Consider the following 27,373-nt stretch of genomic DNA (forward strand, 5'->3'; position numbering starts at 1 on the left):
GAATTTGAACAGCACTTGTAGAATTTTCATGGACTCTCATTTGGAATCAGTTTACATATTCAACAGGGGTCAGTCCCTAGTGATGTGTCTACATGTGTGAATGAGCAAATGATAAGAATCTCTTGAATAGATCTGACAGCTTAATCTTGCCATATAAAAGGCAAGCCGTATTGGCGACAACTCAGTTTGTATCCCTGCGCAGGCATACTCGCAGGCCCCTCTGCGGGGATAAAAAGTGAGTTGTTGGCAACAAGGCTTGTCTTCCTGCTCCCAGGGCAGCCTCCTCAGGGACTCCAGAGGCACAGGAAGACCTGGTGTGGTGGCTGGAAGACCCAGCGTGGCAGCCTGGCCCTCCAGAAGCCTGGGAAGGCCTGGTGCAGTAGCTTGGCCCTCTGGAGGCCTAGGAAGGCCTGACATGGTGGCAGGAAGGCCCGGCGTAGCAATGGGAAAGCCTGGCATGGCGGACCAGCCCTCTGGAGGCTTGGGAAGGCCTGTGGTGGCCGTGCTGCCCTCCACAGGCAGTTTTCTAGAGCTTGTTGTTTTCACAATGGGCTTGGTTTCTAATTGGTAATAACTTGCAAATAAAGTAGTGAATTTCACTGCAAACAGTCCTCTGAATTTAGTTATAGGATGCATTTAAGAGCTTCTTGTACCTTTCTTTTGCAGGTGAATCCTTAAGGGTAACAGCAGAAAAATTCACTGATGACCCTTGTCATTTGGCCAAAAGGGAGGCAGTTGTACAAGCAGCACGAGCTCTTCTGGCGGCTGTTACAAGACTTCTTATTCTAGCAGACATGATTGATGTGTCCTACCTGTTGCAACATTTAACCACAGTGAGTAGCTTTATATCCAGTAAAAGAGCTGTATATTTCATATTCTCTGTATTAAACTTCCTTGCTTGCATGTTTTTGGGCTACACTTGTGAAACCCCATTGTCAAAATATTCATGCTAATGTATCATGTAGCTACTGAGGAGGAGGAAGAGAGATGGATTTAGGATCAACACAAATTTAGCTGCTAGCTGGCGGGAGTCATCGATAACTCGCAATGAAAACTTCATTCAACCTACAGAATGTGAATGTGAATAAAAACTTTTATTTTAATTAACATGGGCAAGATCCACTGGGATGTTCTCTGGGGCAAGCCACATTGAAATGAATTGGTACAAGTATAAATATTTTTTAAATTTCACTAGGCACTCTATACCCTTAACTTTTCAGCATATGTTGATTTTAGTGTAATGTTTATAGCCCTAGAGTTCCCCCCGCCCCCGCTTTGCTCCAGACTTTAAAGCTTTGGTTGTACTTGTAGAGGATTTTAGCTGTTCCCATGGAAGAATGAATGTATAATGTTGTTTTTTGTTTTAATTTGTGGTTATTATATTATATTGATTTCCATTGTTTTTATTCTTGTAAACAGCCTTGTGAGATTTGCATTGGGAAGGCAGTATAGTATTTCTAGAAGTAAATGAATAAATCTTGAGGAAGGGAACTTGAAAACCATGGCTCCAGTTTAATTGCAGTGAATCATACTTAAGACCCAGTGAAATCAATGTGGTTTAAATTACTCAGATTCCAGCAGTAGCACCAACTTAATCTCTGGATTAGATTGGCTCTCAGGATCTACATGTCCATTTACCTTCATAGAACATTCAAGCAGGATTTGTATCAAATAAATCAGTACTGTTTGTGGTATCAGTACAATAAATATTAGTTGGGGATGCTGAGTATGGGAAGAAATATACAAACTTATACTTAAGCAGAATGAATGCAGAAGCAATTCTAGAAGGATTTCTGCAGGTATTTTGAACTATATTCCAATATTATTTTATTGTTAAAATTTATAGAATGCCTTTCCAGCCAAACAGAAGCTCAAGATAGTATGCAAAACTCTTGAAGAGTTCTTGAAATCTTGCATTCTGTTTGCCCCAGCACCCCAAATATGACATGAGGCAATAAAGACAGACACAATTATATGGATTCAACTAGTTTATTAACTTATTAACTTTATTTACTTTAAATTGCTGATCTTCGCCAAATGCTTATATCATAAACTGACCATTTTGAGGGTGGGTTGCACTAGGCTTCGTCCTTGGGTGCCCCCTAGCAAGTCTACCCCGGCTCCAAACCTGGCTGGCGGTTTTCGCCTGCCTTGTTGATCACAGCCTGCACAACTTCCTGTGCTGAGAGGTGCTGAGCTTCATCCATCTCCCCTGACAGGCTTCAAGGCACCTACCAGGTTCCAGAGATGCCGCTCAGCACCCGGAGCATTCCTAAAGAGCAACAGCCAATCACCCGGCACATGATGGCCTGGTCTGGACATCCCCTCCCACCACCCCATCACCGTGATGCCTCAGGGTGTTTGTCGATTAACGCTACCTATCCTGAGCAACCCGCCCAATTCCTGCCAACTAGTTGTGGCCTAAGCAGCTCTTAACCAGGCTTATTTACATTCCCCCTCACACTACTGAGGAATTACACAATTTTAGAGATTACAATGAGGAAATTGAAATTGTTCAAGATTTTCTATTCGTTGGCTCAATCATCAACCAAAAGGGAGACTGTAACCAAGAAATCAGAAGAAGATTGAGAATGGGAAGAGCAACCATGACGGAACTAGAAAAGATCCTTAAGGATAAGGATGTGTCTCTGGGAACCAAGAGCAAGATAATCCAAACTATGGTATTCCCCATTATTATATATAGCTGTGAAAGTTGGATGGTGAAGAAAGCTGACAGGAAGAAAATTGATTCATTTGAAATGTGGTGCTGGTATCCGTAAATAAGTGGGTACTAGATCAAATCAAGCCTGAATTCTCCCTAGAAGCTAAAATGACAAAACTGAGGCTATCATACTTTGTTTACATCATGAGAAGACAGGTTCTCTGGAAAAGTCAGTAATACTAGGAAAAGTGGAAGGCAGTAGGAAAAGAGGAACAGATGGCTTAACTCAATAAAAGAAGCCACGTCCTCCAGTTTGCAGGATCTGAGCAAGTCTGTTAATGATAGGACGTTTTGGAGGTCTTTCATTCATGGGGTCACCATAGGTCAAAGGCAACTTGATGGTACATAACACGCACATGCCCCACATACATCATGGAGCAGGTGAACAACAAACCCCATATTTCTTTTCAAACCTTTAAAATCTGTCTCTGTTGTCCTTTTCCTGCTGAATTGTGCTCCTAACAGCTACTCAAAGCCACCTCAACAGGTAGAGACCCCTGTTCCCACTCTCTGCACAAACAGGTAAGCTAATTCCCCATGCCAGTCTGAATATGCAAGTTCACATGTTTGCAGTAGGAATGTGCAGCGAAAAGAAAAAAAAATGGAATAATTCCGATCTAGCTATCAGGAATACCATAAATATTCAGCATTCCTAGTATCTTGTTCAGATTCTCTATCTGGTTTCAGTTTTGTTAGAAAATCCTGAATATACTCAGCTATTATTCCCAATGAGGGAAACTATCTGAGGGCATTTTCCACACAAACTCCTCCAAATTTGCCAAGTAAGTTGTCCCTCCTGTCCACCCAGGATCCAAGTTTCAGGAAGATTGGGCTCAAGGGTCCAATTCTATGGGCCCTTGAACAAGCTGCCTCCGGCCACTATCTCCTCACAAGAAGCAACAAGTAAATAAACAGCAAGCAACTGCTTAAGCAATTCCCCGCAACAAAAACAACTCTTAATAATATATGAAGAGACACTTGCAAGCAGCAAGGCAAGCAATCCCTTGTCTTTAAACTAACACAACCAGAAAAAAGCTGTCTCTCCAATGCACATCCATTGGCCACTCTCTCCCTCTGAAACAAAGGAACAAAAACAGCATAGCGAGGCTATATTCAGTTTTATCCTGCATTTGATATTTGATAACCTGACTATATTCAGGATTCTCTAATTTGATTCAGTATACCCAGATAATGTTGATTTAGCCATTATCTGAATATATTTTATGGTATACATTTATCAATCCTGAACCACACGCACGTGAACACATACACACACATCCAGTTCTTAGTGATGTAGACACTGTGGGAACACCGCAGTTCAGATTAAAACAAAACAGACATTTCCCTCAGTGTTTATGTATTTTGATTTTTTGCCTACTGTATCTCATAGATTTAGGATACAGAGCACTGCTTTGTTTTGTAAATAAAACAGTAAATGGTTTTTACGTTTTCTTGTATGTATGTTTTAACCTAACGTCTTATATCTTTTATGACTAGCATTGGATCCGTTTTTTAAAATAATGCCATTACTATACTTCATATAGCTATAGCCAATCTTAGGTAATTGTTTCATATATAGCTTCAGTATCTCTGAAATCTTTTCATTGCATTATTTGCAGAGTGCTAAAATGATTGAAATCTATATACGTGCGCTATTGAATATTTCAGAAATGGGGAATCTTTACCAAAGAACACTGTAATCTTCTGGTTTCCATTTCTTAAAAAAGTAGTATTCATAGGAAACAAAATACCATTAAAGATTACATTTATCTCCTTTATAGAGCATGTTAGAGCTATATAGTCTGCTGAGCGTATTGCTGAGCTACAGGCATCCTTTCCATGCCTTTGCTGCCTTTGGTCATTCTTACAGTGTCTGCTAAAAGGATTTCTTTTTTATGCTGTCCAATTAATTAGAAAATAGACTGATACGAGTACCAGGTAACTTTAACATATGCTACTGAAAAGCCATCAAATGCTAATAGCATTTTGGTCACTGCCATCCGGGGCCAAATTCTAATACGATGAAACCTTTAATGAGCTCTGACTTTGTACCCCCCCTTCTGAAGTTTTAAATTTTTGTGATTATGTTTTAAAGCTCCCTCGAGCAATTGAAACACTCTTAACTGTGGACTTGATCCAGCACAAGGCATCTGATCCCCCCCCCCCCAAAGGCTCTAGAAGTCTTGCATAGCACAGAAAGCAACCCTGGTTTGTGCAGCATCGTTTTTTTGGATTGTTTGCCGGTGCATGTCAATTAAAAAGGCAATACTTTTTATCTCTGCCTGTAAAATTTTCCCTTGAGCGTGTTCTTCTGCAATGGTGTGCCGACATATTGTATTACTTCTTCATGAGGTTCTTGGCTGCAAGACTTGCCATTAATCATTTGAGAGCAGTTGAGGAGGTTCTTTGCTTTGCAGTTCCATGGCTCCAAGGTTTTGTAATTTTCATAGAATAAAACTGAGGAGTTTGATCACTGAACTGAAATTAATTTTAAAGGTTATGTCATTCACTACAAAATGAAATTGCTGACCAAGGAAGAGATTTGTTAAATGTATAAAAATGTGGAAGAGAAAAGAGGCAAACCCATAAATGGGTCTTGGCACAGTATTTTATTTTTTTAGAGTCAGAGGCATTGTATCTCGACTGGAACGTACAGTGCATGACATTTTACTATGCAGGATAACCCATAACATATACCCTACAGCTGCTTAAAAGGTGCATGTTGCTAATCAGAATGAAATTGAGGTTGATAAAGCATTTTAATGCCAATCTCTTTCTGTTACAGTGAGATCCTTCTACCTGCTAGTGTCTTTCTTGTTCTTGCATTGATGGAAATGGAGGCAAAGTTCTAATACAAACAGAATGTAATCAAAAGCATTGTAATCAAGAGTAGACATGGGCACAAATGGAAAAAAAAACCCGAACACCCTGTTTGTCGCTCAGTGCCATCCACGAACAATGAACAACAAACATGGACGAACATGAAGTGTTCCCAGACATGTTTGTTGTTCGTTGTTTGTGGGGGCCAGAACCCTCCCCCACCCCCCACTTAGCCACCCCTCCCCTCAAACCCACTTACCTGGCCCTTTAAAGATCCCTTTAAACTATCAGCTGGATTCCCCAAGCTGCCTGCCAGCTGATAGTTTAAAGGGCCCTTTCCTGCCACGTGCAAGGGGCAGGGCCCTTTAAACACCCCACAAACTGACCTTCCCAGTGTCCAATACCCACCAAATTTGCAGGGGACATAGTCCTCACTGTCCTCTGAAGACCCCTCCAAGTTTCAGAGAGATTGCACTCCGGGAAAGGCATGATCCACAGGTCTCCCTGTTGGCTGTCATTTTCTCTTCACAGTGGCAAAAACGGGACTCTCTGCTGGAAGTACTTTGAAGGGTTAAAGCCAGAAGGAAAGCCAGAAGGAGTTCAGACAGAGTTCAGTCCCTCCTTGCTTTTGGTTGCCAAGGGGATTGATTGCAGCAGGTGTCAGGCTGTCTGGCTTGCGGAAGGGCTGCCAAAGGCAATGAACCAGGCTTTTAACGACCACCTGTTGGTTTAGGATGGGGCCTCACGAACAGCTTGTTTGAGAACAGCAGATTAGGCTGTTGGATGTTTTTTTTCTGTTTGTAATGCTGTTCATGCCCATGTCTAATCAAGATTCTTCTCACATAATTCTGAAGTTACCTCAGAGTAGGCATCATCAGATATCGACTTATATGGATCATAAAATTGTGTCTTGCTTGCAGATAAACAACATGTTCATTAGATATATGTATGGTGGTGGAAAGTGCTGTTAAGTCATAGCCAACTAATAGTGAACAAATAAGGCTTTCAAGGCGAGAGAAATTCAGAGGTATTTTGCCTGCCTTGCATAGTGGCCCTGGGCTTCCTTGGTGGTCTTCCAGCCAAATACTAACCATGGCCCACCCTGCTTTGCTTCCAAGATCTGATGAGATTAGGATTCAAAACTGGGTCTCCAAGATCCTAGTCTGACACTCTAACCACTACACAACACTGTCTTTCTTACACTTAAAAGTGTTAGGGAACTGTTATTTTGAGAACTTGCTATACATCTCATGACCTTAGCTTGTTTAAAAAACTGTACATGATGTTTTAATTGCTCTTCATCTTAAAGTAGTTTTAAGCCATTCTACATTTGATTATTCTTTATCTGTGGACCCAGAAATATTAATGTGTCATTTCAACCAAGCCATGCGAATCATTGTAATCCAGTGTGTGATAGGTATGTATGTTATCAAGATCAACAGGGAGATTAGTATCAGGCTGTCTAACTCCATGAAGTTTTTGTTCTAAGAAGATAGATAGATATAGATATAGACATAGGCATAGACATAGGTATCAATTCCTAGAGCAGGAACTGGCTAATATGTATTCAAATGCCTATCTGTGGTCCATTCCTAGAGCACTGATTTCAATGGAATATGCATTCAAATGTGCATCTCCATGTGTAGCCCACTGAAACTAGTGCAGTGTGGGGGAATAGCATCTAGCTTTCGGTGCCTGCCTTATTTATTCATTATTTAGATATTTATGCCCTTTTCTTTCCAATGGGAATCCAAAGCAGCTTCCAACATCATTCTCCCCTCTTCCATTTTATCCTTACAACAGCAGCCCTGTGAGGTAGGTTAAGAATGAGTGACTGACCCAAGTTCACCCAGCAAAGATTCTGTGGTAGTATGGAGTTTTGAATGTTGATTTCTCAGATCCTTGTCCAACAGTTTAACGACTACGCCACATTGACTCTACACTTATTTATGCTGGTGATTCCTGATCCAGTAAGTGATAGATGTCCAGAAGCTTGAATGCCAGTCAAAAACATGGGGGGAGGGAGGGAAAGGGTAAAAGGATGAAAATTTGCCCCCTTTTGACCCGCCTCTCTTCTTTCTGTTTACCTCCTTCACTCAGATTATACACAAAAGAAAGAAAAAGATTGGGCCAGTATATACAAACTCTCACACACCCCTATCCTGGATCTATATTTGTTTGCATATTAGTATAAATGTTCTAATTCTACCCCCCAGTTATGTTTGTTACCATAGTAACTGTGTGTACTTCACAGCCCTTAATTGTTTGATGCATTTAAAACATCTGAGAGGTAAAGTCTCATGTTCCGCCAGCAGATATTGCGACACACGGAGATACTCTGGAATAATTTGATTGAACATGGCAGGTCCAACAGATGTTGCTGAAAATGAAAGGAAAGCTTTAGTAAAGCAATGATTAACCTCAAAACCATTCTTCATCCTTTTTTGAAAGGCAGTTCTGGTAGAAAGTTTTACATTAGCTGAATGGATCGCAGGGTGATTCAAGTGGGGACACGCGAGAGAAAACATTGAGACAAATTGGTCTTCTGTGAAATAATCTTTATTGGCGGTTCTGTGAGAAGGATTCATAGGATTATCTACTGAGTATTCCAGGAACTGCATGCCAGAATTTACCTCAGTATCAACAAAGCATTTTTGCATAATTTGACTTGACATCTGAATTACAAATGTTAATTATCTAACAGTGTGATCCTAAGCAGCATTACACCCTTCTAAGCTCATTGACTTCAATTGATTTACAAGGGTGTTAACTCTGTTTAGGATTGTACTATAAAACAAGTATGTATGTGTTGCTCATACAAAATATGTCTGTCTGTCTGTCTATTAGAGATAATAAGAGATTAATAATTTTTTCTACACTGTCATAGGTGCAAAGAACATTTCTTTCTCTTCAGAATGTATCAAGTAAATCTGAACTGCAGGGAACATATAAAAGTCTTCAGAAAGAATTGGAAAAGCTGGACCATTTGGCGTATAAACGGCAGCAGGTAAGAATATTGAAAGAAACTATAACAACTCAGTCCTATACATGTTTAGTCAGAAGTAAAACTCACTGAGTTAAGTTAGGCCCACTTCTAACAAAGTCCCACTTTGTTCAATTGCCATTGATCTTATAGCCAAGTATATGTCCACAGGATTTAATCTTTAATAATGTTCTGGGTCCAATTATTGTGAATGGGCTTATCACTAGGATTTGTCAAGTGACATAACTAGTGGAAGTTAAGGACTATGGCAAAAGAATAATAGCTATAATTCCCTTAATGATGCTACACATACAGGTATCTGGGAAGGGGCTGTAAGATGCAAAGAGTCTTTTACATGTGTAAGACCCAACACACATCACCTGGGCAATTAACTTTAGACTCTTCTGCCTATGTATACCAGCATCCCGATTCAGGACAGTGCTCCAAAAGAACAAGGAAGAAAATAGCACTTAAATAAGCAAGATCTTTATTCCCCTGAGAAGATATGAAATGGAAAATGAAATGGCAAGAATAGCAAAATTTGACAACAAAACAGTTGTATACAATAAACAAATACAAAACCTTTAAATAACCTTACTCACTTATGAGCTGTTGTTTATCAAGGAAAAAACTGGGGAAAGAGGGCCAGGTATCAACCTGGAGGTGCTTTGGGGAATAAAGGTGGAAAAGAAAACATATAAGCCTGAAGAGAGTCTAGTCCAAAGATGGGTGATAAAAAGCAGTTCCAGGGATGAAATTCAAGGGTTTAAAGGAATGGAAAGCTCAGTGATTTTAGCCAATGAACAGAGGTCCAGAAAGTGAACCAGCCATAAGGCTGGGGAATCAGGCTGGGGTCCAAAAACAAGCTAAAAAGATGGAGGATGATCTATACATTTTTAATTATATCAGCAGAGAGGCAGTTGCTTTTCCAGGATGGGATTGAATTTAGGGTTGAAACTTATTGGAGAGTTTGAAAAAAATTGCCCAAGTTGTCCCATGAGGGGAGGTTGGAGGATAGGACTGTCAGGTTCTGCCAAGGGCGCCGCCCTGTGAGACGCCAGCATGCCTGACTTCAGCCTTAAAGGACCTTCAGGGAATCGGTGACATCCTTCTCTGTGGAAGGAGGGGGGTATACCTCACACACCCTCTCAATCCACTTGCAGGTCCCTTCAACCTGACATTGCCCCGGCTGCCTTCCCTGACAGCTGTCCCCATCCAGCTGTCAGTCTTAGTCCTCATCCTCTTTCCTCTACCTCCTCTCCGCTGTTCTCTCATTCTCCCTCCCTCCCTCCCTCACCACACTTCTACACAACAACTCACCCTGCCTTGTGGGTGGACTTCCCTTATACCCTTTCCTTCATTCCTGGCCCCATCTGCCAGCCACATCCCTCTTTTGCCCTCTAACATTGGCCTTGGCTGCCTCAAGAAGCTGTACCTGGAGTAGCTAGTTTGGCTGCTTTGGGCAGCTACAGCTGTGCTTTCTTGGCTGGCTGCCAAGCCTCCTCTGCTCCGAGCTTCAGACCCCTGGGCAGCTACAGCTGTGCTTTCCTCGTTGGCTGCCAAGCCTCCTCTGTTTGGAGCTTCCAGCAGCCTCAGCTGGTCCCTATTATTCCCCTCCTCCCTGTTTGCAGGTTGAGACATGGCCCTGTGCTGCTTCTGCTGCCCTGCCAGTAAGGTTGCTGTCTGGCTGATGGCTGGCTGTCCCTAATCTCTTGTGCTTTCTCCCTCTGCCCTGGTCCCCTCCTGGCTGTCCTTACTCCCCCTGTTGGGACTGTTAGTCTCCCACTGGAGGGTGGGGCTAGCTGGCTTCCCCCTGTCCTGTTTGACTCTTGGGTGTTCCTTTTCTGTTTTCTGTTGCTAGGCATGGCAGGTCCATGATGTCTGCCTGAACGGCTGAGCAGTGGTCACCTGGCTGTCTCCCCTCCCCTTCTCCTGCTAAGTCCAGGGGCAGAGCCTCAGACCCCGGACAAGGAATACTGATGGGTTATAAAATGAAGTTGGGATGAAAGAGGGGTGCCGGTGAGATGTGTCCAGGCTGAAAGTTCTGCCTTGGAGCTTGATGTCATCAAGTTGGAGAGTGGAGGGGTTTTGGCAGAGTCAGGAGCTTCAGTAGCAGTCTAGCAAGCTTGAATCAGTTGTTCATAGCCAGGGAGTGAGGGAGCTCTAGTCTTGAGACAAAAGGCCTTTTATCAATGTATGCCATAGATCATTCCAACAAGTGGACGACTCCCTTTTTAGAGGATCCAGGGGAATTCCTGGCACTTTCACTTTTAATATCAAGCTGGCATTCTATCCAGTTCTCTGGGAGTTTAGGCAGAGGACCTTTAGGGGTTAAGGGACCCATGGGGGTCCCTATGGGGTCCCTGTTTGGGGATGGTCTCTTAAGTATCCATGGGAGTGGATTGTGAGGAGGTGATCTCCTGAGAACTCTTTCACCGCATTGTTCAAAGACTACCAGAACTTGAAAAAGAGGTCACTACTGCAGCAGGGAAGTAGCAGGTGTGCTCGAGTAAAGAAAAAGGGCTTTGAATTTTGGCAGAGAAACACAAGTGTAAATTGATAGTCCAATTTGTGGAACACATTTGCCATCCTTAGTACATGAGACATGTAGGAGAAAGGGCCCTGGTTTATAGGCAATTAAAATTCTTGCTTGCAGAGGCAAGGTGTTTGGTACCCCCAGAAGGCAGACAGCATTGAAGAGTACGTATGGGGAGGCATTTGTTGCTCAAGGACAAGAGTTGCCTAGCAGGTAGAGTGGATTCTTGCTGTGACTCCGTTAATTAACTTGTGAATGAAAGATTGTTAATCAGCAGAGCTGCACTTATGAAAGAGGGCAGTAGTTTTGCCCTCTTTCACCTCCTTATTGCAACTTCCTGACCCACGTGGCTTTTTGTCTATGTGGCTCTTATGACTCCTGGAATGGTCTTTCTGAGGACTGAAAGCAGTAACAGTAGGAGAGGAATTTGTGTGCCTTCAGCTGATGGTTGGTTGAATCTCAATGCTGTGACATTACCAGAACAATTGTATGCAGTTACTCCTGTCTAAGCCCAATGATTTCAGTAAGTACCTCTGGATAGGTTTGCACTGTAACTCACTTACAGGGCAAGTAGAGAGTCAACAGACAGGTATAAACTAGCACTAGCACCAGGGACAGGGAAAATCTTCACAGGCTGGCCAAATAGAATGGCATTTTTACATTCTAACAACAATAGCAAATTAATCACAGCTTCGTATGCAATTCAGTCACATAGTAACCGCTCCTTGGATCCTACCATTTTGTTCTGTTGTCTCTCACATGTTCATCTGGTACAGGGACCCTTCCCCTGATGCAAGAAGTTCTTTCATCAGTAGACAGGCTTTTGAACAGCATGTGAGTGGTGATGGAACAAAATGGTAAAAGCCCTGTCCTGTGTCATTTGCCAATGCATCACAAAGAATCCAAAAACATTCAGTCTCAGAGAGACCAGAACTAGCTCAAGCAATGCTGGTAGGATGAGAGGCTGCTTATAGAAAAATAAGAAAAGTCTCCCTAAGCCATTGATGACTATTGGAAACACTATGGGAAGAATGTCCTGTGAGGAAAAACATATCTTCTATTGCAAGAACAGTTTGTATTTAGTCTGCTAATTGGAAGTGGTACTTATCAGTTTCATTCACTCCTGATTTGGTATGCCTCCTTCAGTGGCTGAACTCAGACTAACAGTGCAATCCTATGCAGAGTTACTCCAGTCTAAGGCCATTGACTTCAATGGGCTTAGACTGGAGTAACTCTGCATAGGATTGCACTGTGAATTATCTCAGCACTCTCTAATGTGGTACCTGCTGACACTTTTCCTACCACCCGCCAAGTATGTATAGAAACGTGGGTGAGGCCATTTGGGCCTTTTGCCCATTGGGGCTTCTGATTGGCTATTGGAGATCTGATTGGCTGTTGGGGAACTGTACTTGGTTTATGTGCATTAGAAAGACATGTATGTGCTTCAAAATGTTTCTTTTTATGCAGGTACTCAGTGTGGGTCTGCAATTTTTATATGCATTACTTAAAATATTTATACTCTGACGGTTTACAAATAATGTGTAAATGATGAAAGGAATGACATGTCTCTGATATTCTGAAGAACTGGATTCAGATTCTTTTACTCTAAAAATGAGACCTTCCATCTCCTGCTTTATACATTGCTAGGGCAGACCTAGATTTAAATGAATGGATCTGCCAATAACCGTATACAAGTTTGCTCTCTGTTACCATTTCATCAGCTAGAGTAATCTGGATCACCCTTTTCCTGTGCTGACTATTTTAGAATAACTGGCGCATGTAGTTGGAAGCTATATGAACTGATACAGTATGTTTGGTGTTTCTTGTATCCTATTTTTTAAAAACCTGCCAGTAGGTGACAGTGTTTTCCAACATATTCTCAATTTATTTCTGAGCCTTATATTTTGTATACTTTATGGTTTAGCATTAAGTATTTTAGATTTACCAAACATAAACAGATTTATCTGGTGAGGTCTGTTTTAAATTGTTTAGGTTGAGGATTATAGGAAAGTTACTTGTTTATTTTGTGAAACAATTTTGTTTCTGGTCTGTTAGTATAATATAGAATGAAAAGGAACCTTTAATTCTAACAAGTAGGATTCCAGCCCCCAGGTGGGGCCAGGAGATCTCCCAGAATTACAACTGATCTCCAGACTACAGAGACCAGTAAGCAGAAAATGGCTGATTTGGAGGGTGGACTCTAAGGCCCCTCTGATAGCTGGCATGGTATAATGGTTAGAGTATCAGACCAGGACCTGAGATGACTAGGTTTAAATTCCCTGCTCAACCATGGTAGCCTGCCAGGTGACCTTGGGCCCATCACAAACTCTCAGCCTAAACTACCCTCACAAGGCTGAAGATTAAATGGGGGGGGGGGGATGATGTGAAAAGTCACTTTGGTCCTTGATCAGAGAGAAAAGTGGGATATAAATCAAGATAAGCATAATAATAAAATAAGCACTGAGGTCCCCCCTTCCCTAAACCCTGCCCTTCTCAGGTTCCACCCCAAATCTCCAGGAATTTTCCAACCTGGAGTTGGCAACGCTAACAATGAGAGGTAGATCTTGTGTATTAAGTTGTAAATTACAAATTAAATTTTCCTTAGAAAATTCACAAAAGCACCTATGGTGCCATTCATCCTAAACAGATTTACACTGTTCTTAACCCATTGACTTTTATAGAAGGGTGTAATTCTGTTTAGGATTGTATTGCTATATTGGTAATATGCACACTTATTTCAATTTAATTGATCAAAAGACAGATCATTAAACCAATGACAAATTATTTAATGGATTGATAGCCTTATTTAGATACTTTACATTTTGGGAGGGCCTTAAATAATTTGTAGAAACAGAAGGGAATATTGGGGAGGGGGGGTATGTTTTTTGTGTATGTCTGGAGGTGGAAAGTGCCCTCCAGTCAAAGTTGATTTATGGCAACCCTTGGTGGGGTTTTCATAGCAAGAGATTAACAGAGGTGGTTTGCCATTGCCTGCCTCTGCAACTCTGGTCTTCACTGGAGGTCTCCCATCCAATTACTAACCAAAGCTGACCCTCTTTAGCTTCTGAGATCTGATGAGATCAGGCTCACCTGGGCTATCCAGTTCAGGGCATGTGTGCATCTACTAGGATATAGACATATTTTATACATTTTGTTTCACTTTCCAGAAATGAGTAGTTAGCTGCCTTTTGATGAATGACTACATGATAAACAACAAGTCATTATTTGCAGCAGGCAGGGGAGGAGTGTCCACAGCAGTCCAATGTTTAACCAAGCAGTGGATATATAGCAAATCTGTGTTACATGGAAGATGATATATAGCAAATCTGTGTTACATGGAAGTTGATATATAGCAAATCTGTGCTACATGGACGTTCTTATTTCTAGTGACTGAGATAAAACAAATCTCACAGTCTTATTTAGAAAATGCTGACACCAAATGCACAGTCAGTTCTGTATCTGAATGATGATGTGTGTAAAAGTTGGAAGAGGAATTTGTGGAGGCAGTCTTCATGTCTGCAGCAAGTGTGAATCCCCGCCCCCTGTGCAGCTCTTTCTTGAACATTTCAAAAAACATTGCCAGCCAAGTAGGGAGGTGACTGTTCATTTGAGCGGCAGCAGTAAATTCTCTGAAACTGCTTGCTGCCCACCCTACTGTTCTTTTAGAGATGCGTTCACATTCTCCTGAGATCAGTGTGTTCAGTGCAGGTTGCTTTTTGGGTAACACCATTGCTCTGCTCGGTTGGCTGACAAGAGGAGCTTTTTCGTTCCGGGAAAAACGACCAAAATCAAATTAGAGCTGAAACACAGCTTCACATTTCTGGAGAACTTAATTCAGAGTTGTGGATTACATCCGTTGCTAGTTGTCAACCATCTTATAGAAACCTCTTTTAGTGCTAGTACAGTAACTGCATTGGTTTGGAACGTTGGGTACAACGAGAATACCTAACTCAGCTGTAGACCTAGCTCTTTCAAAGAAGTTTATCAATACTGGCATACTTGGGAGAAAAATGGAATTGCTGAGGGACTTTGCAATGAGTTATGAAGGAATGGTTATATTTTTTGATATTCATGGTGTCATTGTAGGTCAAATATTTTACAATAGGCGCCCGCTTAAGACAGCAGTACAACCTTCACATGAAGGCCCCCCCCCCCCCCAGAATTGGACAGTTGAGAGCCACTGTGGCTCTATAGTGTTGGAAGGAGACCTGGAGAATCTCTCTGCATGCCTGTCTAGCTGTTCACTAGACAGACTTGGGGAAGCCATTCTCAGGCTCAGTTACTGGGAGTGTAAACAATTGAAAAATAGCGTGTACATGAAAAACGTATACTTATGATTTAGCCCCTGTTATTTTCTACAGGGATTTCTACTCTGTAATTCTAGTGTAATCTGGTCTTTTTATGACCACTGCCTACCTAGTCCATTTTTCATCTGATGTAGGGTCTAGAATGTTGATCTAAGCCAAATACAGGGCTCTTTTTGGAGTCCCGCAGTATGTTGATCTCCCTTGCACAAGGGAACACATATGGATGGTGTGTGTATATATGAGAGAGAAAGGCAGACAGAAAGCACTGCCATGTACCATCAAAACTATAACACTGGAACCAAGATTTTGTGAAGGGGTTGACTTGCAGTTATATGCCAGCAGGCCTTGGGACTAAAATATCAATGGACAATTTGATGGCTTTTTGAGATGTCACGCTAACATTGTAGAACTAAACACATTCACCCTACCTTCTTTGAAATCACAACAGTATGGGATTTAAGTGACTATTGCCATATAATGCAAGACAATTTCATCCTAAAACTGTTTTGAATAATTAGATTAGGGTCCCCAACCTTTTTGAGCCTGTAAGCACTTTTGGAATCCTGAGACCAGCAGCGGCACCAGGGTTTTCGGTGCTTGCAGCCGGCTGGTGGGCTGGGCGCCCACGCACACCATCCCGTGTGATGATGTTATGTGTGATGTCATCACAGGTGTGCCCGTGCTGCTGGCCCGATCGCTGCAGTGGGCGGCTGGGATGGTGCATGGGTGGCCTCCGAGCTCTCCCGCGGCTGCTGCGCCTGGCCGGGGGCGTATGCTGGTGGCAGTGGCACGGGGCAGGAGGGCTAGGAGGCTGCAGCTCCATGGCACGTGCTCCTGGGCCTCCTCCAGCGCCCCCTCCGGCACCCCGCGCCCTGAGGCCACCGCCTACCTGGCCTCAATGGGTGTGCTGGCCCTGCCTGAGACACAGGGTGGTGGGCGCAGCGACAAAAAAATCACTACTGCAGAAGGCTAAGCCAGTCACACTCCCAATGTCAGGGAGTGAGGTAATACATAACTCGAATAGTAACCCTTTACCATTTCAGGCAGAAGTCCTGTTTAACAGGATGCCTTTTAAAATGAACTTACTGTTTTAAAAATATTTTCTTGCATACTCACAGCTTACCTTAATCACGCAGTCAAGATCCTTGTGCTATAGTGGCAGCTTTTGCTGAAGCAACATTTTTAAAGATCTCCAATGGCCAGTCAGAAGCTCTGCTGGACAAAAGCCCCATATGGCACCACACACTTTCCAACACTTTGTGGTTGTCAGAAATGGAGTCAGTGGGTGCCATGTCGCCCATGGGCACCATGTTGGTGATCTCTGAATTAGACAATTGGGGAAACCAGGGAGGTTTAAAGAACAGCAACATATAGAATAATATAATACTCAGCTTCAGAGTGCAATTTCTTGACAGACAAAGAAATTACTGATACAACCAGTGTTCCTAATGTCGGTGGTGCCTTTAGCGTGCCTGTGGCATTACTGGCTGAAATTCAAAGGAAGTTTTGCTTCTGCTTAAAGATCTCTGATAGTTAGGCAGCATCATAACTGAAAACAGAACTTTAGAACATGTAAAAATATCTCTCCACTCTGATTTAGACGTTAAGGCCCTTGTTTGATTTTAATTGTATACCCTCAGGCTGATAATATGTGATAAAAGAGGTTTTTAATTTGTCTGCAGTGAAAGATTTTTAATTGATCATGAATTATTTAAAAAGCGCTATTTTAGGTCTGTATAAGAATATGCCATGACCACTTCTTTGTGCAGATCTTTAAAAAGATAAACAACAACTGAAGCATTTGTCAGTCCAACTGAACTATTCAGAGCACATTTTTGCTGTGCGAAATCAGGTATCCAGAAGATGGAGCAAGACTGTTGTTCATCTTCTTTTTAGTACCAAAAAAAGTTGTATCCGTTGTACTGGATGGGCTTCATCCAGTTCAAGAAGCAGTGGAATCTCTGTAGGGCATCAGCTAGCCCTGTTTTCTCCCCATCCCAACATGCTGCGTGCATATAGGCACTCAGGGCCAAGCTACACATGACGAATGACACTTGAACGGCAAGTGTATTTCTCCCTGTTCACTTGCCCTCCACTCAATCCACTTGCCGTTCAAGTGTCATTTGTCATGTGTAGCTTGGCCCTCAGAGAAACAGGAATGGTAAGCTCTTCTCTATTTTTATATGTAAGATGCTGCTGGGGTGCAAAGCTCTGTTTGCACTCCAGTGGGTGAAGCAGGGCTGTTCATCTGTTCACTCTAAATGACATTCAATCTTTGAATCAAATATTTGAAACCTAAAGAGTGCTTTTGCTGTTCACACTTATTCTAGGATGCAAACCAACATTTGGAAAATCCTTCATTGCAAAAATTAGATATGCACTTCTGCAAAAAAAAAAAAAAATGTTCCAAGCAGTTTGGGCTGAGGGAGAAATATCCACACAGTCAATAGGGAAGGTTTCAGGAGTACTCTGATCATAAAGATGAATGTTCAAACAACCGTATGATGAAGGGAAAGAAAATATCTATGTTTGCATCTTGTTGAGTGGATAAAGGGACAGATATTGAAGCTGAAGACGAGAAAGACACAGCACAGCAGGCTGGGCAACAGCTTGCATGTGGAAGGAAAAAATGTGTTAAAGATAGCTCTGAAGGTTTGTGCCTCAGGAGACACTTTGAGACAAAACTTTTGAAGATTAGCAGCATAATACTCATCGAGTATTGTGTGTTGCACAGCTTTAAGTATCAATATGCAACTGAAGGTAGTTATACTCTACTTCTAAGTAACTTCTCAATTATACATGAACAGTCCTTTTTTAAAACTTAGCTACTGAGAGCAAAATGTGTTTGTCCTTACCATCTTTCATGGAGAAATCATTTGTGGGACAGAGAATGGTTCTGTACAGATGTTACACAAAGACAGCAATCCTAAACAGGTCTATTCCAAAGAAAGTCCCATTTTATTCAATGGGGCTCATTTCCAGGGAAGTGTTCTTGAACTGCAGCTATAACTATGGTTTATCCTATAGATAGAGCTTGCAGAGGATCACTCAGATACTGTCTTGCCTTGACAAAGGGTGGTTGTATCACCCTCGTTCTGTTCCTGGAGAGGGCAACACCAGGGAACAAGCCATTCTGCATTCACACATCGCACAAAAGCATAATTGCAGTTAATGAACTAGCTTCACGCACTGGTTGATGGACCCCAACAAACCAAAGTTTGTGGAGTGTCTTATGTTAGTTTGATTAAACCATGATGCCATGTGACATCTGATTTTAGCCACAGAGATGCTTCCAGTAATATTTGATAAGGTATTGGCATTATGGCATTTTTGTTTAAAAGTCTACTAATGCTATGTTGAAATTAATATCTACATGATCAGTGCAGGCTTGGTAAATGGCTAATTCTAATGTAGGTACTTACTCTTTACCAGTGAGGTGGGACCTGAAGGGCCCTGGATGATTGCCCTATAGGATGGATTAGAAGCAAGCAGATTTCTAGTATTAGCCAGGGGTGGGTGGTAGTATTTATAAATAGCTTGCATTTAATGGCATCTGCAGATAGCATGTGTTTGGGGATTAAGATGCAAGGCAAGAGGTAACAAATTTAGATCCAGAAGCAGCACCTACGGAACCTGACAGCTCCAATAAAGCAGACAAGTTTCTCTGTCAAAATGGAGAGCTCTGCTAAGACTCATGTCCTTAGGGCTTATCACATGTTACAAAGTCCTTTTACCCTGCTGACAGACATACTCTGGTAGCCCTGTGCTTTGAACTTAATTCCCAGGCATACATGGGCTCATCTTGGATTGGGATTGTGGTACAAAGGGAGAGGGGGCTTTAGCCTCGACCAATTTCCTGATCTGGAATGGTTCCAGGGAGCCACTGTTTCCCCTCTTGGGGAACCTAATGTGTTAACCTATCAGGATATTTCAGTTTTCCCAACAGGACAATTAGCAGCTTTGTGGGGTTGTTTCAGGTTGTGGAAACTGTGGAATGGGAAAATTTTAGGTTTAAGCCCCTTCTCCACCTGCATTCCAGTTCTGGTCCAAATCAGGACCATGTCTGCCTTGGAATTAAATTCTAAGCACAGATCTCCCAGAGCGTGTCTGTCAGCTGGATATGTGAGGGACATAAAAATTTAGTAGTCTGAGATTAGGCTCTCAATAAATACCCAAGGTGGTGTTCTACTCTGAGCAGGAAGAAGGTGATGGGATTGAAGATGGTCCCCTTGTCATGGACAGGTCTTTACTTAATGGGGTTTAGAATTACAAGGACACCATGACTCCACAGAGGTAAGTGATTAAGATAATGTGCCCCTATAGCCTGTTGGATCTCGTTGCCAGCTGGCATTAGGGGTTTTTCCTGCTGATGTGGTCAGTGTTACTGTTGATGCCTGTGTTGATGTCTAGAATGAGGAAATGACCCATGTGATCAACATGATCGCTCCTTTGAGGCATCCAATCTTAGGTCTAAAAGCATGGGCAGCCCCTTGGTTTATTGAGGGACTGCAGCAGATAAAAAGACAAGGGAGGCTAAAGCAACAGTGGAAAAAGACTTGGGATGAATCTGACAAGGCACAGGCTAGAGTTCATTTTAAAGCCTACTCTGTGGTGGTGATGGCGGCAAAGAAACAATATTTCCCCACCACCATTGCACCTGTGCAGTGTAGACCTGTGGAACTTTTCTGGTGGTCAGGGACTATTGGGATCTGGCCTACAGAAAGAGATGGACTGCACTGCAGTCCCCTGAGATCATTTTGCTAAACAACACAGATAAAATCTTTTGCATTCATTCTGACTTGGACTCTACATTAGCAGTGACAATATCAGATGGTCCTATGGAGCTGATATGTCCAGTTGTGTCCAATCTGAGGATGTTGATGGGGTTCTTGGAAGTTTGAGATCTACCACATCCTTGTATGACCCTTGCCCCTCCTGGCTGCTTAACTCTGTGGGGAGGGGTCTGCGAGATAAAATGCCTCCCTGAGAGAAAGGACGGTTGTTCCTTCCCTGGATAGGGCAGTGGTGCATCCTCTCCTTAAACTTACTCTGGACCCAGAAGAATAACTACTATTCAGTCTCAAAAGTATCATTTTTGAGCAAGGTAGTTGAATGATGGGAGGCTGGGCACATTCAGGGATTCCTGAACGAAGCGGATTGTTTAGATCCATTCCAATCTGTTTTCAGGCCTGATTATGGGATTGAAATGGCCATGGTTGTTCAGGTGGGTGATCTGTACTGAGAATGTGATCATGTTAATTATCCTGAACCTCTTGACAGTTTTTGATAACATCAATCATGGTATCCTTTTGGACTGCCTTTTGAGGTTGGGACTGGGAGAGACTCTGTTCTGTGGTGTGTTTTGGTCCTACCTTGAAGGTAGATTTCAATGTGCGGTGCGGTGGGACGGTTGCTCTGCCTCTTGGCCTCTGGCCTAGGGTCTTGCAAGGTTCCATCTTGTCTCCCATGCTTTTCAATATCTATGTAAAGCTTCTGTGAGATGTCATCCAGAGATTTGGGCTGAGTTGCAAGCAGTTTTTGAATGGATGAGGGCTAACAAACTGAAATTTAATCCTGACAAAATGGAGGTGCTACTGCTGAGGGGAAGGTTTGGCTAAGAAATTGGGACATCTTTTCTGGATGTAGTTGCTCTTCCCATAAAGAAACATGTTCATGGTGCTGAAATTTTGGAAGTCCGTCACTTGTCTCCCTCTATCATTGACTTCTACTCCCTAATGTACCCTCTTCCCTGGTTGTGTTTGTGTTTATATGTGTTTCTGTGTTAATATGTTTCATTGAATTGTTTAATTATTTTGTATATATTTTAAACGCTGTTTTAATGTTGAAATGTTTTAATGTTTTGATGTTCACTGCCTTGGAAACCCTTTTTGGGTAGAAAGGCAGCACAGAAATATTTTTTAAAAAACTAGTAAGAGTGACTGGGAAAGGCTCCACTTCCTAAGTGTCACTTCTGTATTCTTCCCTGTTATATTCAAGTATATATTTAGGTCAGTGGCAAAACACACATGTTATAATAATTACAATAGTTATTATTTTTCCTTTTTTAAACAGTTAAAATTGTATTAAGCACTACTCAGAAATAAAACAGAAGTTCCTGCCAAACTGGCTCATAATCAAAAGAAAAATGAACATAAAATTACATATAGCTTTATTTAAACTTTTCTCTCCTGTTTCCATCTGTGCAGATCTTCAAGGTAGTTTACAATCTCCATTAAGCAATAACGTCAATAATAATAGTAATAAAGTAGAAAAGAGAATAACTATTCTTGTACAGAAACAGCTGGAAATCAATGAGGCATCATCCAAACACTTGGGTGAACAGAAATGTTTTTAGTTCTCATTGACGTATGACTTTTAAGGAATAAAGCTAGAGAGGAGAGAGTTCCAGCATGTGGAAGCTGCTACCAACAAGGCCCTGTTAATGGTAGCCGTGCGCCACTATCCTTCTAAAGGAGAAGGGTAACAGAAGATCTTAAAGTGAGGGAAGGGTCATATGGGAGTAACTCGACCTTGATATCCTTGCCCTTGGCAGTGTACAGCACTTTGAGTTGTACTTAGAAACAAATTATTAGCCAGAACAGATCTATAAGTACGAGTGAAATACAATCAGTGTAGTAGCAGGAAAGATATAAACAGAGTTGACTGAAATTGAATCCTGCGAACACGGAGGTCCTGTGCTTGGGTTGTGGGCTGTTGAGTTTGGGAATCTGGCTTCTGACCCTCGATGGGGCGCTGCTTGCACCCATTCTGACAGTTAGGAGTCTGGAGGTGATCCTGGATGCCTCCTTATCAATGAAGGCCCAGGTTAGAGAATTTAAGGTCTACCTTTTCCCCATCTGTGTCAGACCAGGCAGCTTGTCCTTTACCTTTTGACCCATGATCTAATGACAGTGATCCAGGCAATGGTCACTTCCAGATTAGATTACTCGCTCTACACAGGGCTTCTCTTGGGTCTGGTCCAGAAATTACAAGTGGTCCAGATTGCAGCTGTCTGCAGGGCCGGATCGAGGGGGGCAGGGGGGGTAGTCTGCCCCTGGCGCCGCCAGGGAGGGGGTGTCGGGAGCAGCTGCCAGGAGCGCATGGGCAGCAGCGTGGGCAGCCTTGCAGCCCCCCAGGAGCGCGCGGGTAACCTCGCAGCTGTCGGGAGCACGTGGGCAGCAGCGCGGGCAGTCTTGCAGCCCCCCGCGCTGCCTTTTGCCTGCCCCGCAGGACAGGGGGCGGCTGGCTTGCTGCATGCCCACTGTCCTGCAGGGCAGGCAAAAGGCAGCACGGCTGCCCGCACCATTCACCTGCTGCACAGGACAGGGGGTGGCCGGCTTGCTGTGCGCCCCCTGTCCTGCAGGGCAGGCAAAAGGCAGTGCGGCTGCCCGCGCCATTCACCCATCCTGCAGGGCAGGCAAAAGGCAGCACGGCTGCCTGCGCCATTCGCCTGCCCCGCAGGACAGGGGGCAGCCGTCTGCCCCCTGTCCTGTGGGGCAGGCGAATGGCGCGGGCAGCCTTGCAGCCCTCCGTGCTGCCTTTTGCCTGCCCCGCAGAACAGGGGGTGCATGGCAAGCCGGCTGCCCCCTGTCCTGCGGGGCAGGTTAAAGGCAGCGCAGGAGGCTGTGAGGCCGCCTGCGCCATTCACCTGCGGGGAGGCGAATGCCTGGTGTGGGTGGCTTCCCAGCCCCGCACGCTGCCTCTGCTGCTCCACCCTGCGTGATGATGTCACTGAAATGACATCATCACGCAGCACCGGGAGCGTACACGCACAGACTAGGGTTACTCTGGGTGCTGGCAACCCTAGATTCGTCCCTGGCTGGCTGTCCCCTCATGGAGTGACCATATAAGGCACATATAACACCTGTTTTGTGCCAGCTGCACTGGTTCCAAGTGGAGTTGGGCATCAGGTTCAAGGTTTTGTTGTTAACCTAGCCCTTATTGGACTAGGATTATCTGTGGGACTGCTTCTCACTATATGTTCCCCAGAGGGCACTCTGGCTGATAGAGCTGCTGGTGGTCCAAGGCCACAAGGATGCTCGCCTTGCCTCAACCACAAGGATGCTCAGCCTTGCCTTTTCTGTCCTGGCACCAGCCTGGTGGAACTCTCTGTCTGTTGAAACTAGGGTCCAGTGGGATTTGCTATCTTTCTGCCGGGCCTGTAAAATGGAGATATTCTGCCAGGAATATGGTTGAGTTTGGGGTGTGGGCAAGCTCCTTGCCGGTCTCCTATTGAGGGGGGATTGAACCCCCCCTCACTGCGGCTTTTCCACCGACTTGCCTAATATTGTTTACCAGCTTCCACCCCATGGGATGTATTGGTTAGGTCAAGCAATATGGGCTGCCATATAGAGTTATATATTTTATTGAATCTTGCATTTTTAATGTGTTTTTATTGTGGTTCTATATGATGTTATCCGCTCTGAGCCCACTTGCAGAGAGAGCAGATGACCAACCAACCAGCCAACCAACCAACCAGCCAACCAACCAACCAACCAACCAACCAACCAACCAACCAACCAACCAACCAACCAACCAACCAACCAACCAACCAACCAACCAACCAACCAACCAACCAACCAACCAACCAACCAACCAACCAACCAACCAACCAACCAATCAATCATGGATGTTCTCTTGTTCATCTATCACATTTGTGTCCCACACTCCTTCTAGTGGGCCTAAGGGCCATCCTGTTTGTTACTGACATTAATTCTATGGGGTAGGTTAGGCTAAAATATACCAAGTTTACCTAGAATGTTTCATAGCCATGCAGAGATTTGAAAACCTGGTCTTCCTCTAACCAGCTGCAAAGCTCTGCAGATTACACTGGCTCCTCCAGTGTTGCTAAGGATACCTTTTTGAGTCTGACATGTGTCATTTTTGAATGGTAATACAAAATAAAGAACCAAACCCAGCTATTTTTAGAACCAATGTACATTTTATTCAGTGCTGCTTCTTAAAGACAGGATATATACAAATGGTTTTGAGTGCCTGTCAGGACAACACCATTCGTTGCAAAAGACAAGTTCTAATCCTCGTGAGACCTGGGTACCTTATCCCCTGCATCTGCTTTATAAATGTTCTAGAAAGTTTGGTAGTAGGCATAGTTTCAATTAATTATTTCCTGCAGTTTTTCTCTTGTTATTTGTGCTGCACCATGTGTGATGGGTCCTTTGTCTAGTGTGATTGGTTTTCTCTTCAGTGCTGAAGGGTGCCTGGAGCTATGCTATAGGTGAATGTCCAAAATATCATCATCGTCTTTTGATACCTGCCTTTACACTGTTTAGTGCTCAGATAAGAAAGAGAGAGGTAGAAAAAATATAGTCTAGGAACAAGGACTGTCAAAAATATTAGTCAAAAGAGGATAAAACTCTAAACATAAAAACTGAAAGAGGAAAGGTTTAAAGGATAAATGCTAGCCCTCAGAATTGGATTTCAGGTTAGACTTCTAAGTCTGTGAGTAAGAACTCAAACAAATGGGACTGTCTGTTTTCTAAGGCAAGAAGAAATCTTTTATTCCCACCCTTTTTTGTGTTTCTAAGCTCAATGTGAGAAGGAAATTTGCTCCAGCAGTTATATCTGAGTGAAGGCACCTTTCTTCCTCATTGGCAAAAGACCTGCAAAAATCTCTTATCGCTTCCATGTTTTTCAGTTTTCTTAACCTTCAACAGGTGGTGGTAGCTAGAAAATGAAATACCAGTCATCATGAGGGGTGGGGGGCGCTATGTTTTCTTTTGGAACTCTATATTCCATTTACATTTTGTGGTATAGACAGTGAAAGTTTCAGATGTTGCTAAGTGCATTCTCTTTGAGGGAACTAAAAAAACTTGCTTAGTTACATTATAAAAAATCGTTGAGAATAATTATCTCTGTAAATATGTTAGATGCTTTCGTGTTTCTTTTTATATTTTAGAGCTGTGATGTAGACTATATAGAAATTCTTTGAATTATTTTTTTAAAGAAAATGTGTGATTTAATGCCTCCTAACTTGAAAAAATCACTTACATTTTTACAAACATAACATAATGGGACTTCTTAAACTTTAGCCACACGCGGAGCCCCATTTTGATTTTAAAATTTTCATGCCCTCCCAGCCCCTCCCCTTCTCCTTCACTGCGGCCAGAATGTGCCACAACACCATCAATCAAAGTGCACAGCAAGTTGTGCATGCCCCTTGAGGCCATGCATGCACCATAGAGCACTTCATCCTCTGTTACCCTCAAAACAGTAAAATGAGGACCACATCCAGTATAATTAAAAAGGAAAGCTAAGTGACTGTACCTGAAAGGTTAGGTCTCAGGAGGCAGATGTTTATATAGAGCAACAACTCAAAAGGCCTTGAGCCAAGTTCTTATCAGTCTTAGCCCTTGACTGGAAGGGACTTTACACCAGAGACAGCAACAAACTTCCTTATTGGTTAATAACTTAGCTGGAAGCCAGCTGAACAGAGTGAAAGAGATCTAGAAAAAACTCCAGATTTTGCAACTAGAATGAATTCTCAGAAATTGAATTCTTGAAATGGGCAGCGCAATCTTGAATCCCACTGTGCTTTTGGCAACCCCGTTCCTGTGTATCTGTAGTACTGTTCATCCGCTCCCTAAGGAGTTTCACGGGAGAGTAATGCTGGTGGCTATGGCCAACAAAGTGTGGCAAAGCCTCAGCCAGGAGTGTGTGCCCTGCTGTTCCCCTGACAACTCCGCCAGCATTCCCCAATGGCTACACTGCCTCCATGACAGTGGGATCACCACCACTTCAGCGGGGATCATCAATGTGCAAGCCCCTGTGGGGGAGAAACTGGGCACTCAGGCTGGGCCCTCTGGGTCCTGGGCATGCCGCTCAGGCCCTGAGACACCTCCCCTGCCTCCTCACCCTTGTCACCTGCTGTGTTTGCTCCCCCAAAACTACAATTGTCTGTCTCATCAGCTGGCCCCTTCTCCTCCTGACTTCCCCCTCAGTTTTTTTGGAGGGGCAGCTAAGTTCAGAGCTTGCAATGCAGTGGTACCCTCCCCAACAGCATCTGATGGCTCTGGAGTGGCATCCATGCCAAGTAGTTCACCTGCAGGAGAGAAGTGAGGGTACAAGGAGCCTGAGGGGGGCCCTGAGCCCCAGCCCCCCATCTATCCTGGCCTGCACTACTCCTCACGGTCAAGAGCTCACTGATCAGGACCTCAATGCCAAGGCCACCCACCACGGCAGGAGAGATGGCCACGTGCATGACTGCCTCTGTTCTGGGCAAACCATCCTACACTGCCAGCTCATATGGGGCCCTCCTGGCCATGAAGGTACACATGTCCTTCTGAGCTGGCCCAAAGGAGTCATTCCAGAACTTCATTGGTGGACAGCTTCATCTGCGTGGCATTCCCCAGGGCTAACACCCACTCCACTGTCATGTGACAAAAGGCCCGACAGCGACTGGTGGCTGAGGCTCCTCTGGCTATGGTGAGGGTGACACCGGCATGCTCCACCACCTGGCCATACAGGAGCATCTTCTTAGTCTCAGTCCAGTTCGGCTGCCACTGCCCGCCGCTCCTTCCAAAGTTCTCCATGGCCATGTTGCCCCCCAGACAGAGGAATGCAGAGGTGAGGCCATCCAACATGGGAAATCCCCGAGAGAGACACCCCCACGCCCCTGGCTGGTCAAGCACAGGATGGTTCTGGGCCAGGTGGGAAACCTGAATGTGTTGCTCATTTTCTTTGGATTAGAAGTAAGGGGCTTTTTTTAGTTGTAAGAGAAAGTTCCTGAAAGAGAAGGTTTTAAAATCAAGTTGCTTAAATTTTAATGCTGGTTTGCTCACTACTAAGAGGTAATTCCTATGAAATGCAGGAAAAAAATTGACTTTTTTTTGGTTTATGTTTGAGGTGATGGGAAAATCTGGTATTGTCTTCTGTGTTTGATTGCAGGAGGTATCCTCATCTATGCAAAATATTGCTCTGCCACTGAATGATGTCCTTTCTGATATTGCCTGTGTAAAAAGTGGCAAAGTTCTTTGATATTTATTTTA

The 27,373-nt window shown here is 43.5% G+C and overlaps 1 protein-coding gene across 1 annotated transcript in view; it reads left to right on the forward strand.

Annotated features, from left to right (window-relative positions):
• The window catches only part of CTNNA3 (catenin alpha 3), a 1,107,197-nt gene that overhangs the window by 78,274 nt on the left and 1,001,550 nt on the right, over nucleotides 1-27,373 (forward strand). Inside the window, exons 4-5 of the mRNA XM_054983955.1 lie at nucleotides 667-833; nucleotides 8,430-8,549. Coding sequence (XP_054839930.1) covers nucleotides 667-833; nucleotides 8,430-8,549 — 287 coding nt within the window. The remainder of the gene's footprint in view (nucleotides 1-666; nucleotides 834-8,429; nucleotides 8,550-27,373) is intronic.

This window comes from Eublepharis macularius, chromosome 6 (genome assembly GCF_028583425.1).
Source record: "Eublepharis macularius isolate TG4126 chromosome 6, MPM_Emac_v1.0, whole genome shotgun sequence".
NCBI lineage: Eukaryota > Metazoa > Chordata > Lepidosauria > Squamata > Eublepharidae > Eublepharis > Eublepharis macularius.